The 11,729-nt window shown below is 33.8% G+C and overlaps 1 protein-coding gene across 1 annotated transcript; it reads right to left on the bottom strand.

Moving 5' to 3' along the window:
* Positions 1-2,229: 2,229 nt before the first annotated feature.
* Positions 2,230-10,360, bottom strand: LOC133309144 (uncharacterized). Its single transcript, XM_061509885.1, has 13 exons — positions 10,086-10,360; positions 9,232-9,276; positions 8,800-8,999; positions 8,476-8,616; positions 7,566-7,629; positions 6,864-7,460; positions 5,889-6,092; positions 5,625-5,792; positions 5,103-5,465; positions 4,339-4,418; positions 3,671-4,034; positions 2,975-3,187; positions 2,230-2,816 (listed from the first exon to the last, which is right to left on the bottom strand). Exons 5-13 carry the CDS (start codon positions 7,599-7,601, stop codon positions 2,478-2,480), a joined length of 2,364 nt encoding a protein of 787 aa, XP_061365869.1. The 5' UTR covers positions 7,602-7,629; positions 8,476-8,616; positions 8,800-8,999; positions 9,232-9,276; positions 10,086-10,360; the 3' UTR covers positions 2,230-2,477.
* Positions 10,361-11,729: the final 1,369 nt, after the last annotated feature.

The raw sequence follows: 11,729 nt of genomic DNA, 5'->3' as shown, positions 1-11,729 counted from the left end.
TTGAGCTTCTATTTTATCTGTCTCTGTTTCTTTCCCCCCCCCCATTGGGTTGAATCTTTGCTGATGATTTCTTAGTGTGTTAGACTGTTAGTATGACGGATTAGAGCCCCTTGTTTGACCCTCTATAGCGTCACAAGTTTATGATGGGTTAGCCTGCTAGCTCTTGAGTGGTCATTTTCCCCTTTTATTCAATAGTTTACTTGTGTTGGAATCAGGGGACAACGACATTGATGGGTTAGGTGATTGAAGTTTCTCATTTGTTTCTATTTAGTATTAGGATTGAGTTTGTGGTGAGGAGATTCGGTAATTCGTATAAGGATATCTCTGTGCTGCATATAACAAACCCTCCAAAAAAAAAAAAAAAAAACAATTGTGACACGCTTCTCGTTGGTTCTTTTTATAGTTGTAAAGAATTTTGGGATACACCACTTCAAAAGCTAGCTTAAAGGGTGGGAGTGTTCAAGGTCTTATAAACTTCACATTAGTTGCACATACAACCAATGTGGGATTATATATTTCAACACGTCCCTTCACGCAAGAGCCCTTTGGGCTTAAAGCGTGGATTATGCACAGGCTCAATTTTTTATTTATCTTTTGTGCTTTTATTTTAATTCGACTTTAAAGTGGGGGGCGTGAAGATCGAATCTCAAGCTCTGATACCATGTAAAGAACCTTGGGATACACTATTCCAAAAGCTAGCTCAAAGGGTGGGAGTGTCCAAAGTCTTATAAATTCCACATTAGTTGCACATACAATCAATGTGGGACTATATATCTCAACAATAGTGTTAGTATTTAGGATGGCCTGAGCCAAGTTTCATAGCCGTCATATGGACTGTGGAATGTGGATCATAAGATGGCCATTATTGATGATAATCGAAGATTCATTTTTTAGATTAGTTGCTGGGTCTTTAGCTCATATTCTCTGATTTTTTAGATTAGAATGGTCAACCTCCTGATTTGTATACTTCTGTGTGCATTTGCAATAAGGCGGGAATATTCAGCTATTAATAGAGGTCTGATTGTTGAATACATGTCTTTCAGTATAATTGCAAATTTAAATTACTAAATTTAACGATGATTTTAATTTTTTTACCTTAATATAAGTGATTGATTCTTTATTTCTGGTTGACTAAAATAATCAAAGAGGAATATTTTGGAAATAAAGGAATGCATAATGATATGAAGAAGGATTAATTTATGGTTTTAATGTTTTTAAAGTGAATGTAGATAAGTTATCTACATTTGCTCTCAAAACGACGTCGTTTTGGGTTAAAAAATTATATGAAAAAGATTATTATAACTCTGAAATAAATTATAATTACAAAAATACCTTGATTTTCACTTCAAAATGACGTTATTTTGGGCTCACTGTAGATAAGTTATCTACGTTGATTGTAGAAAAAATGAACCCTTAATTTATTGGGATTAATTTACTAAAATGTGTTTAGTATATCGGTACAAATAAATTTGTTGGGGTGAATTTATTTAATTAGTATGAAGAAATTATTTTTGGGTGTAAAATTATTTTATTAAACAAATATCTAAAGGATTCTTAATTTCAAACAAAAAAATTTCATTAAAGAGAAGATAAATATATTAAGAGTTTATTTTTTATACAATCTGCATTCAAAAGACTTTTCATAGTCATTTAATAATGGGAGAAAGATTTACGGACATGCCGCAGAAATTATTCTCCCGCCACTGATACAAAATTTTCTCTTCTTCTCTCTTATTTTTGTATCAGCGGTAGAGGAAACAATTATTGTAACAACTACAGAAATCATTCTCCCTTTAATAATATAGTATATGTAATAATACAGTGCACTTGATATAATAAAAAAATTTTGTATAATAATATAATAAATTTAATAATACATTATTTAACGATAGGACACTTTATCTCAAAGTTAATTTTCGTAAAAAGAAATTTTAAAAATTCAAGTAATTATTTTCATTCATCATGTATGGAGACATCCCATAAATTAAAGAAAAAATGAATTTCCCGACAACAGTTCCAAATCTTCCAACATGAACAAGTATTTAGCTACTAGTGTATTGCAACCAGTTCATTGGATGGAATGATCAAAAGCATTTCACTGCCTAGGCAAATCAATTACGGTTGTTGGAGATCTTCCTGTCAGTGTATTCTACAGTTCTCCCTATCAACGTTTGCTGGGTTTTTAACACGTTATCTATCAGAAACTCTTGCCTGACAATCAAGCCTGCACCTGATAGTAAATGAAAAGCAACCCATTCTTGTCATGAACGGAAGGAGCGGGAATGACCAGTGAACTGAACGTATACATGAACAAAGAATAAACATTCTTTTCTTTTTCTTTCTTTTTTTGTTTTGTTTTGTTTTAGGAGTTATACAAAATTCATTTCTATTAGCATGCCACGATGCATAAGCAAATGTTAACCTACATCATAAGATGTTAAGATAAAGTGTAAAAAGCAAATCTGTACAATGCTCTGTTAAGATGTTTGATGAAGTTGCTTTGTCCAGTCAAAATGTTCCCACTCCTTGGAAAAGGTAGCAACTGCTTGCTTTTGTACATCTAATTCCTCGTAGCGTCGACGCCGATACATGTCTTCCTCTGCCAAATGTAGCATGCCTCTTATGACATTCAGGCCAAGGCTGCTCTTGAACTGCTTTTCATCATCAATAACATGGACAAAACCTTTGTTTAGACCAAATTCTACGTGAAAATACGGAAAGTGCTTGGGTATTGAATTGCGCAATCCCTTTTGACTTGTATCAATTAGTTTCTTGGCATTATGCTGGCTCCACTCATCTTCAGCTTCATCAATTGCCTGTGATGAACTCATTTTAAAAAACAGACAGCCAATTTATAAAATGAAACCTAATAGATGAATAGTTCATTTCATGATGCATAAATGAAAAACATTGATTCTGAAAAGAGAAGTAAGCAATGCAGAACTACACAATAAAACGATGCTTGGCATCTCACCTTTTTAAAGTATAAAGGAGCCTCTTTGGCAATATCTTGGGGTAAAGGAATGCACTCAACCATACAATGCCGTCGTTGTTGTGCCAATCCCATCACAGTTTCAAGAAACACTACCTCCTTCTCTTGCTTTGCAAACATCATAATTAGGCATTTCTTGAAGTTTCGAATTTCTATCCACACATTATCATCAACCGTTCTTGTAGCTGGTTCATGCTGTTATATAAAAGGATAAGATAAAGTTGCAAATTTAAAAGTCAATAAAAATAAAAATAATTAACAAGTTCATTATGGCACAAACCAACTAGCCAAAAAATATGTTGATCCACTTTCAATTCACACCATGTTTATATAACTTAATGCTGCTCTCAGTACAGGCAGTACTACTACATCTTATCATGTTATTATCCCAATTTCCAGATGAAGGCATCAAATACACTTCAATCCTCATTACTATGATCTATTTCAATATTTACCTGGATCCACACTCTTTATTTAGCAATGGTTCAAGTCAAAAAAAAAATCCTCAGGTGTTCAAACCTTTGTTAAATAGATTTTTTTTTACCATAAGAAAAATCATCATTTAAAGAATTTAATCACTCATTGCAGGGATTGTATTGAATAAACAACAAGCTTGTGCTGCTTTTGTGATTGGCTTCAACAGTGGAAGAAACAGACAGTAGTAGAAATTAAACTCACCTGAATGGGTAAAATGCAGCAATGACCAGGCACCACAGGTTGCCATTGTGGCAACATAAGATATGTGAAATTTGCAATTGACACAACAAGATGCATTGGCCGATTTGGATTCTCTATACAAAAGAGGCAGCGCTCTTGCTGGGTCAAGAATCGATTTGTATTTGTGTTTTTTTGGATAATCTTGCGATCATCACCTCCTTGCTTCTTTCTACTCTTTCTGCTTTGACCATCTTCAAAGTCATATTCATCATCAGCCTGAGTAGAAACCCTAAATTGCTTGTTCTGCATAATCTTGCGAGCAAGATGCATATCAGTATCATCCTCTCCTTTCTTCTGTTGAGCAGATACCTTTTGCATATCATATCTTGAATAAAGAAAAATGGCACCATTGGAATCATAAAAAATAATAAAATTTTACAAAAATATATAAAGCTGTAAATTCCAATAATAATAATAATGCAACAAATCAAACATGGTTACGAACTTACAAAGAAGAATAAGGAAATGCAAACAAAATAGAAGGCAATAAGAGTTTCCCTATGTTTTGCTGCTATACAAGAAATTTCACCTTAGACATGATGTTTTCACATCAGAAATGAATAATTCAAGCATGTATGGAAATAAGGAAAACAATGTAACATACTCAGAATTCCAAGACAGCAAAATACCTGCTAGAACTTCCCCCAGTTCTTGATCTAATCGTATGATCTTGATTTCCCTGTTTTGTGTTCATAACCTTTGCTTCTTGCTGCCCACCAAAACGAGAATGAAAACCAGATTAAAATAATCACAAAACCAGAAGGATATGTTTTTGTAGACAACAGATAAACTCAATAGACTAGGCTAACCCCGCATCCTCCCAAAGCAATGTAAAATAAAAGCAAAAGGCAAAGAAAGACATTGTGTTCTTTCAAAGCTATGAGTTTTTCAACTCCCTAGTCTCCTACCACCTTCCCATAAATTCCCCTCCCAAGAAAAATGAAATAGAAGTCCAGCAAGACAAGAACAAAACGTATAAATTTCAGAGCAAGTGCTAAAGCAAGACTAACAAAGAGAAATTTTACTGATGGAAAGCAAGATAGCAAACTTGTTTATGCCGCATGGACCAGAGAAACCCTGAAGGAAGTTATAATTCATTATGGATTTCTCAAGGCTTCTGGACTAGAGAAACCCTTCCTTGTCCTCAATATGGAGGAAGGACCAAAATCACAAACATTTATCTGAAAAAGTAATTGGCGATGGCTATTTCTAGTTTTAGCTAATTTGGTAAGAATGGATAAACTAATTGAATATAATGCTAACTTCAACATTGGAAGGGTGCACAGAATAGACAAGAAAAACAAAATAAGAGGCATTAGTTTAAACCGCAAAACAGATAAGACGCAAACAAAGTCTCACAAAGAGAGCATATTCTCTCATATTATGGTCTTACCATTAATTTCTCAGCTTCTTCATGCTTTCCTTTCAGACGAAGTTGCATAGCCTTAGCTGCCAACTGGTTTGCACTCATTTCATTCTTGACTACTGCATTTCTTTCACCCAGTGTGTTTAGTTCCGATGAAACCTTTTCCGATTCAATACTTTCCAAAACAGAACCATCAGAATCATTACTCTTCTTGCTAGCAAATTCAAGCATAAAACTTCCATCATTAGTAAACTTATTTAGGCTAGATGCTGCAGCAGATATGACATCAGCACCCTCAACATGTTTGGCTTTTCGCTTTCCCCAAGATAAAGAATCTTGAACTTTAGGTGCTTTCATTTCACGATGGACAGAAACACCCTTTAAGTAGTCCTGCGAGTGTTTCATCACCAAATTCAGTAAAGTGTAATGGAATATGCTTCAGAATTCCAGAAAAATGAGATAAACACCAAAATAATTTTTTTAAAATAGAATCCGTCCAATAAACAAGAATGAAATATGTAATAGTTTTTTATCTGTTCTCAGAGTTACCCTTCTAGAATCCCTTCGGCTATACTTATCAGAATTTGGTGAATTTTCTTCAGTTGTCCCTCTTTGTCTACTTTTTATAGCACGTAGATGAGCACGAGCTGGGGCAGCTGCATGTGATGCAACAGATGCAGTCAACTCACCAAGAGAACCCCACCTTTCTTGCACAACCTGTACATATGCATATAGTGAATGGTAAAAAATTTATAAGATGGATGAAGAGGATTAAAAAGAAAAAAGAAAATATGAAAAAGCAAGGCATAAAACCTCTTGAAAGTTTCGTCCTTCGCGAGAAGCTTGCTCTTGTGCACGTTTTAAAGCTTTAAGTCTCCAACTTGCTCCTCCATCCCCAACAAGGGAAGAAGATAGAAGTTGGTCTACACCAACTTTAGCCCCATCACTTTCTTCCGGGTAACCACTTCCATCATCCTTCAAATATGGATTTAATTCTCTAGTATTCTCCTTCTTTGACTGCAAAAGAACACAAACTATTTAGTCTTTTTAACACCTTACATTGGCATGAGATTAAAACATGAAAACGGAAAGCCAGAAATGGACATGCACTTTGCCTATTGGAGTGTCAACAGGGAAAGTGAAATGTTGTTAACTCATTCATCAGTTCAAACAAAAAATAAAAAATTAGATGAGCCAAATAGGCTGTAAAGAAGCAAAAAAAAAAATTATATATATGAAAAAAGAAAAAAAACTTATAGAAATAATATTAGACTACATGAACATAAACTAACTCTCCTGCAGAAGGAAGGCCAAAGGTTCAAAGAATTTGATCTACAAAAGGCATTAGCTCACCAAAGTCAACTATCTTATACCTTTTCTACAAAGATTTTGGACTAAATATCTGATAAATTTTTTCCACTTACTTTCTTTTCCTCCATTTTATTTTATATTTTTCTTCTCCGTTTTTTATAAAAAATTTGGTGGGTCATGACAATATAAGAAAAAAAAGTTTCTTTTTGCTTTCATTTCTTCTTTGAATTTATTACAAAATCATTTTATCTTTCCCTTCTCATTTATTCTTTTCATTTCTTGCAAGAAATAGCAGAAAATGACACCAAAAAATTCTGGTCGATAAAGAGTAAACTCATAGTAAAGCAACAAAAATTGAAAAACAGAAAACAATGCGACTTCCTTTGAGGACAGTAAAAGAATATAAATATAGAATCTGACAGGAGAGCTAGACATTTTAAGAGCTAAGGAGAAAAGAAATTTAACACTGAGACATACTTCCTCAACTGGAACTTCCTCTGGCAATTGCTCCTCTGTTTCTGAAATCGCAGGTCTCTTACTTTCAGACCTAAGCATCCAATCCAATCCCATTTCCTTTCTTGCAATTTCCATCTTACTTACAGAATCTAATGCGACATTGGTAGGTTCGCCTTTGATCTTGTTCTTTTTACTCCTATCTTTTCTATCTGACTTTCGGCCCTCCCCTTGCCTATCCGAAAAACTATCACCACCATCAGAAGAAGGCAAAGAGCTTTCCTCAGATGTATATTCTTTTTTACCACTCCTCGATCTTGATCTTCTTTTAGACCTTTCACCAGAATCATGAGATGAACCATCATCCCTTTTCTTTTTTGCTTTCCTCCTTCTCTTCTTTTCATCTTGCTCACTTTCTCTTTCGCTTTCAGTTGTGTAAAACGAAGAATTTTCATCGGATGAATACCACTTCTTCTTTCTAGAGCCTTTCTTTATCTTAGCAAGCTCTTCATCATCAGAAGAGCTGTTTCTAGATCTCTTCTCTTTCCCCTTATTCTTTTTCCTGCTACTATCTGATTTTTTCCTCTCTTTCGAGATAGAATCCAAGTCCTCATCTTGCATCTAGTACACATACAGTAACGCGGGTATAAAACAAAACACAATCGGACTTAGGAATAGGGAATAAAAACAGTGACACTATGATACAAGTATGCTAACTCTACTAACCTTGTCACGGGGAATAAATTTAACCCCAGAAAGCATTTTCCAGATTTCTAGAATGTACCAATGCCTGCATAATAATAACACAAAGATTATAACTAGAGCTGTCAAAACAGGCCACCCCGGCCCTTTAGGCCCTAGCCCACGCGGGCCAGGGCCAAAAAGCCCACATATTAAACAGCCCGCACGGGCCAAAAAATCATATAACCCAACGGGTTAGGGCCAGCCCGCGGGCCAAAAATCTTATTTTTCAGATTAAGCAATTATAGCTTCTGCAAATCAAAAAGTGTACAAAATATGAGTCAATGAACCAAATGAATACTGAATACTGAGAAATCAGAAAACTAAATGCAGAATTATGAGTCAATGAACCAACAAAATATCAATAAAAATCCAATTCAACAGATAGGAACTTTTAAGCACAGCAGCATGTAATTTGCTGAAATCATAAAACATTTAGGCTTGTAATGAACCATTTTTGTAATGAACCATTTGACTTAGTATAAGCTATCTGGAGGAAGCCTTTTATAAAGTGATATCATTGATTATTTACATAAGAAATTGAGTCCAAGAGGGCGTTTGTTTGACAAACAATAAGTGCTGAATTTTCATTACATTATTTAAAGATCTTGACATAATTGTATAAATATTCTGACTCGGTTAAAAATATTTGAAAAATGTCAATTAAATGGTCCTTCACTTGAAGTTGAATCTGTAACTTAAATTCTCATATTTTAGCTTGTATAAGTACAAAGGTTTTCAAACCCCATGTACTCATGCTTTGAAAGTTTTTGGATCATTTTTGCTATGCCCACACTAACTGCAATAAAACCAAAAAAATGAGGAAATCTTAATCAAGTATTGAAAAACTCTGAGCTTCCAGGAAAAAATAATTAGTCCTGCTAATGACACTTGCCTAGTGATATTGCGCTCACAAAAACTGTGCCGGCCAGAATGAAAATAATCAATGATGCTCTCCCTAATATGGCAATCAGCTTTCTCACTAAGTGTTGCCCAACAAAGGCCGCAACAGTGGATACAGCTACGAAACAAAGAGCTGCAAGGCAATCAGAAAGTGAGCATTTGAAGTGATTTAAAGAAAATATTTTGTTAGTTCCCTTTCCATTCATCCATACTTACTATAAGGAATAGGAAACTATTTTAGAAGGTAATATTCCACCACTGACATAGATGCAGAAAATGTCATGGCAAAAGTGGCTGAATTATTATAAATACATACCTATTCAATACGCCAAAGTGAAGTTCAAAAAATGGGAGCCTTGAGAGAATGCAGTAACATCTCCGTGTGATTAGTATATGGCGTCTCAAAGAAGAGTGAGACGACTGCTTATCCGAAATCAGGTAGAGGAATCCAGAGGGCTTTTGCACTAATTCATCAACTAAGACACAGCACCCATAAAGTGTTGAATTATCAGCACCCTATAGTGTAAAAAGAATACCAAAAAAAAAAAAAGAAATATTGTGAGTACAGGAATGACTACAGCATAAAAAACAAAAACTAAATAAGGGAGATTTGAAGCTAGCTTTATGATGGACAAGAGAAAGAGAGAGAGAACAAAGTCCACATAGTATGAAAGTTGGAAAAACAACAGCCAAAAGAAGAAAAAGAGAGAAAGTTGAAACAACGCAACAATTAGATTGCTTCAGTTACCTGTAACCTGAATACAAAAGACAGATCCCTTTGTTTAAGGTGTTCCTGCAAATATCAATATAAAAACACAAAACTGGGCATCAGTGTTTCGAAACTTATACATCCCTCCCACTTCATATAATAAATTGGTTGTCAACACTTACAAGTAAATGAAATTTTGATAACAAAGCTTTGACATAATTAGCACATGACTAAAAAAAATAATTAAAAAAAAAAGTGACAACAACCCTGAATTTGTTTGTTATCAATTGGTACAAACAGTTGCAAAGCCTTTAGAAAGAAAAGCTTTACTAAAAGCAATCATAACCAGATCCTGAAACAAGTGTCTGTAGGCAAGGACATCCACTAAAACATGATAGCTATCATGGGGAATCAAGAACTTTAAAGGCCAAGTTTCTATACAGTCTCTTTATATTCAAGATACTGGAATATGACATCTTCCCATTTTCAACTATTTTAAATTAAATCTCAGCACACCAGTGGGCTCTTGCATGGAATGCTTCCTTGAAAAATTTAAGATTTCACACTTTCAGCTTATGGACTCATTTATAGGGATTTATCCCCCGCATACCCTAGTGAGAATTTCACGTTAACAATATGAAAGGAAGGTACACTGAATAACTACTCAAATGTGTTTTACATTTCTATCAGCTAGGTAGCATTTCTATCAGCTAGGTAGCATATACTCGATAGCACAATTTAAATTGAAAAAAAAAAAAAAAAAAAAGACCCAGATGAAATTTCAAAGTTCAAAGGCAAACACCCCATGATAACATATGAAGCAAGCAGAAAAATCCTAAGAAAAACATACGAAGCCATTGAGGAGAAAAAAAACTTGTGAACGGAAACCGTACCTTTGTAAAAGAAGAAGAAGAACTAGTTGAAGCAAGAAGAAATCAGAGGAGAAGAAGAACGAGTCGAACAACCTTTGTGAAGAAGAAGAAGAAGAAATCGCTTCTGTAGCCCAAAAAGAACGAGGGGGCTGAAAAATAACCCACGGGGTTTTCAGACACCGCCGAGATCAGGAACGATGAGAGAGCGTGGACAAAGAGATGCAACCCTTACCGATGGTGCCTAATGAAGTCGTGCGTTCGATTCTTGCTAGAAGCAATTTGGGGTCGGGTTCCATATCTTCTTCAATATTCAATATATCTCATGTTTTTCTCTCTCTCTCGTATTTTTTATATCTTCTCCAATTTTAATGTAATATTTAATTATTAATTATCTTTAATACTATTTAAAATCAGAATAAATATTATTCTGAAATCTCAAACAATCACCTAATTAGTAATTTCAAGACAATAAAATATTATCAATTAAATTATTATTAAATTAATTATAATCATCAAAATATATTTTAAATCAATTAAATAATTGGAGTATAATAAATATGCAACAATTTTCTCTTTTTTGATGATGACAAACAATTTATGCCATGTATCAAGAAAATTAATTCATCACAGATATAACATGAATGCTCAATGATGATTGCATGAACATTATTCCTCCTGAATTTGCTAAGCTACAACTAACTAGCTAAGTTAGGCTTTGGCTTAAATAGATCAGGTCTGTATAAAAAATATTGGCTATGGCCTGACCTATTAGCCTGTGTAGACTCGAAATTACAAGTCTGTCCTGACCTATATTTTAAAAATAAAATCATTGGCCTAGGCCTGTTAGACTGTTTAAGCCTATTAAACATTCAACAATTAAAATAATAATTAAAATAATATTATTTTATTATTCAAAATTATTAAAATAATAATTTTATTTATTATATTTTAAATAAATAATATGATATAACCCGACATGTATGCTTATAGGCTCGACATGTATAAAAAAGTGTATGACCTGTTTTCTAAATAATTGTTTTTAAAAGTCTACGCCTGTTCTATTTTACTATTTATAATAGGTCAAGCCTGACTTAATATAGGCGAGACCGTAGGCCAACTTAGGGCCCGTTTGGATGAACCTTTTTTTCAGGAAAAAAAGCACTTCTCGTTTTTAGTTCGTTTGTATATTTGCTTTTTAAAAAAGGAGAAGTCACAAAAAAAGCCAAAAATCTACTTTTTTCAGAATCTAAAAATTTTAACTTATAAGAAAAGCAGAAGTTAAAAGTCAAATATTTTTTTCAAAAATTAAATATTTTTATAAAAATATAAATAATTTTAACTTTTGTAAAAAATACTTTTAAAATAAAAAAGTGATAAAAATTACTTTTTGCAAAAGCTGAAACAAACGACCTCTTAATTCATTTACATCCGGCCTTCTCATTTTATGAGTACGATATTTTACTCAAAAAAAAAAACACAAAAAGTCTGGTCCTCAAACATTGAATTAATGGTTTATGTGATGATTTTGTATGGACTGGCTGACCTGACCCTAATTCACTTAGTCAGCAACTTTATGACCCAAAAACAATTGTTATGTGGCCCATATAAAAGGGCCTGGCTGATCAGTACATGCACTGGCCCATATTTATAGGCCTATATAGATGT

This window comes from Gastrolobium bilobum, unplaced genomic scaffold (genome assembly GCF_033153095.1).
Source record: "Gastrolobium bilobum isolate Gb01-03AN ecotype WA unplaced genomic scaffold, APGP_CSIRO_Gbil_v1 utg34197, whole genome shotgun sequence".
NCBI lineage: Eukaryota > Viridiplantae > Streptophyta > Magnoliopsida > Fabales > Fabaceae > Gastrolobium > Gastrolobium bilobum.
Note: the sequence above shows the minus strand (reverse complement) of the source record. Positions and strands in the feature narration are given on the sequence as shown.

Bases quoted from the DNA above. Each gene is read 5' to 3' on its own strand.
- LOC133309144 (XM_061509885.1), bottom strand. From the start codon at position 7,601: ATGCTTTCTGGGGTTAAATTTATTCCCCGTGACAAG. The intron at 4,419-5,102 runs GTAAGACCATAA...TTTGGTGGGCAG, and splicing joins AAGAAGCTGAGAAATTAATG to CAAGAAGCAAAGGTTATGAA. The intron at 4,035-4,338 runs GTATTTTGCTGT...TCTTTATTCAAG, and splicing joins ACTGGGGGAAGTTCTAGCAG to ATATGATATGCAAAAGGTAT.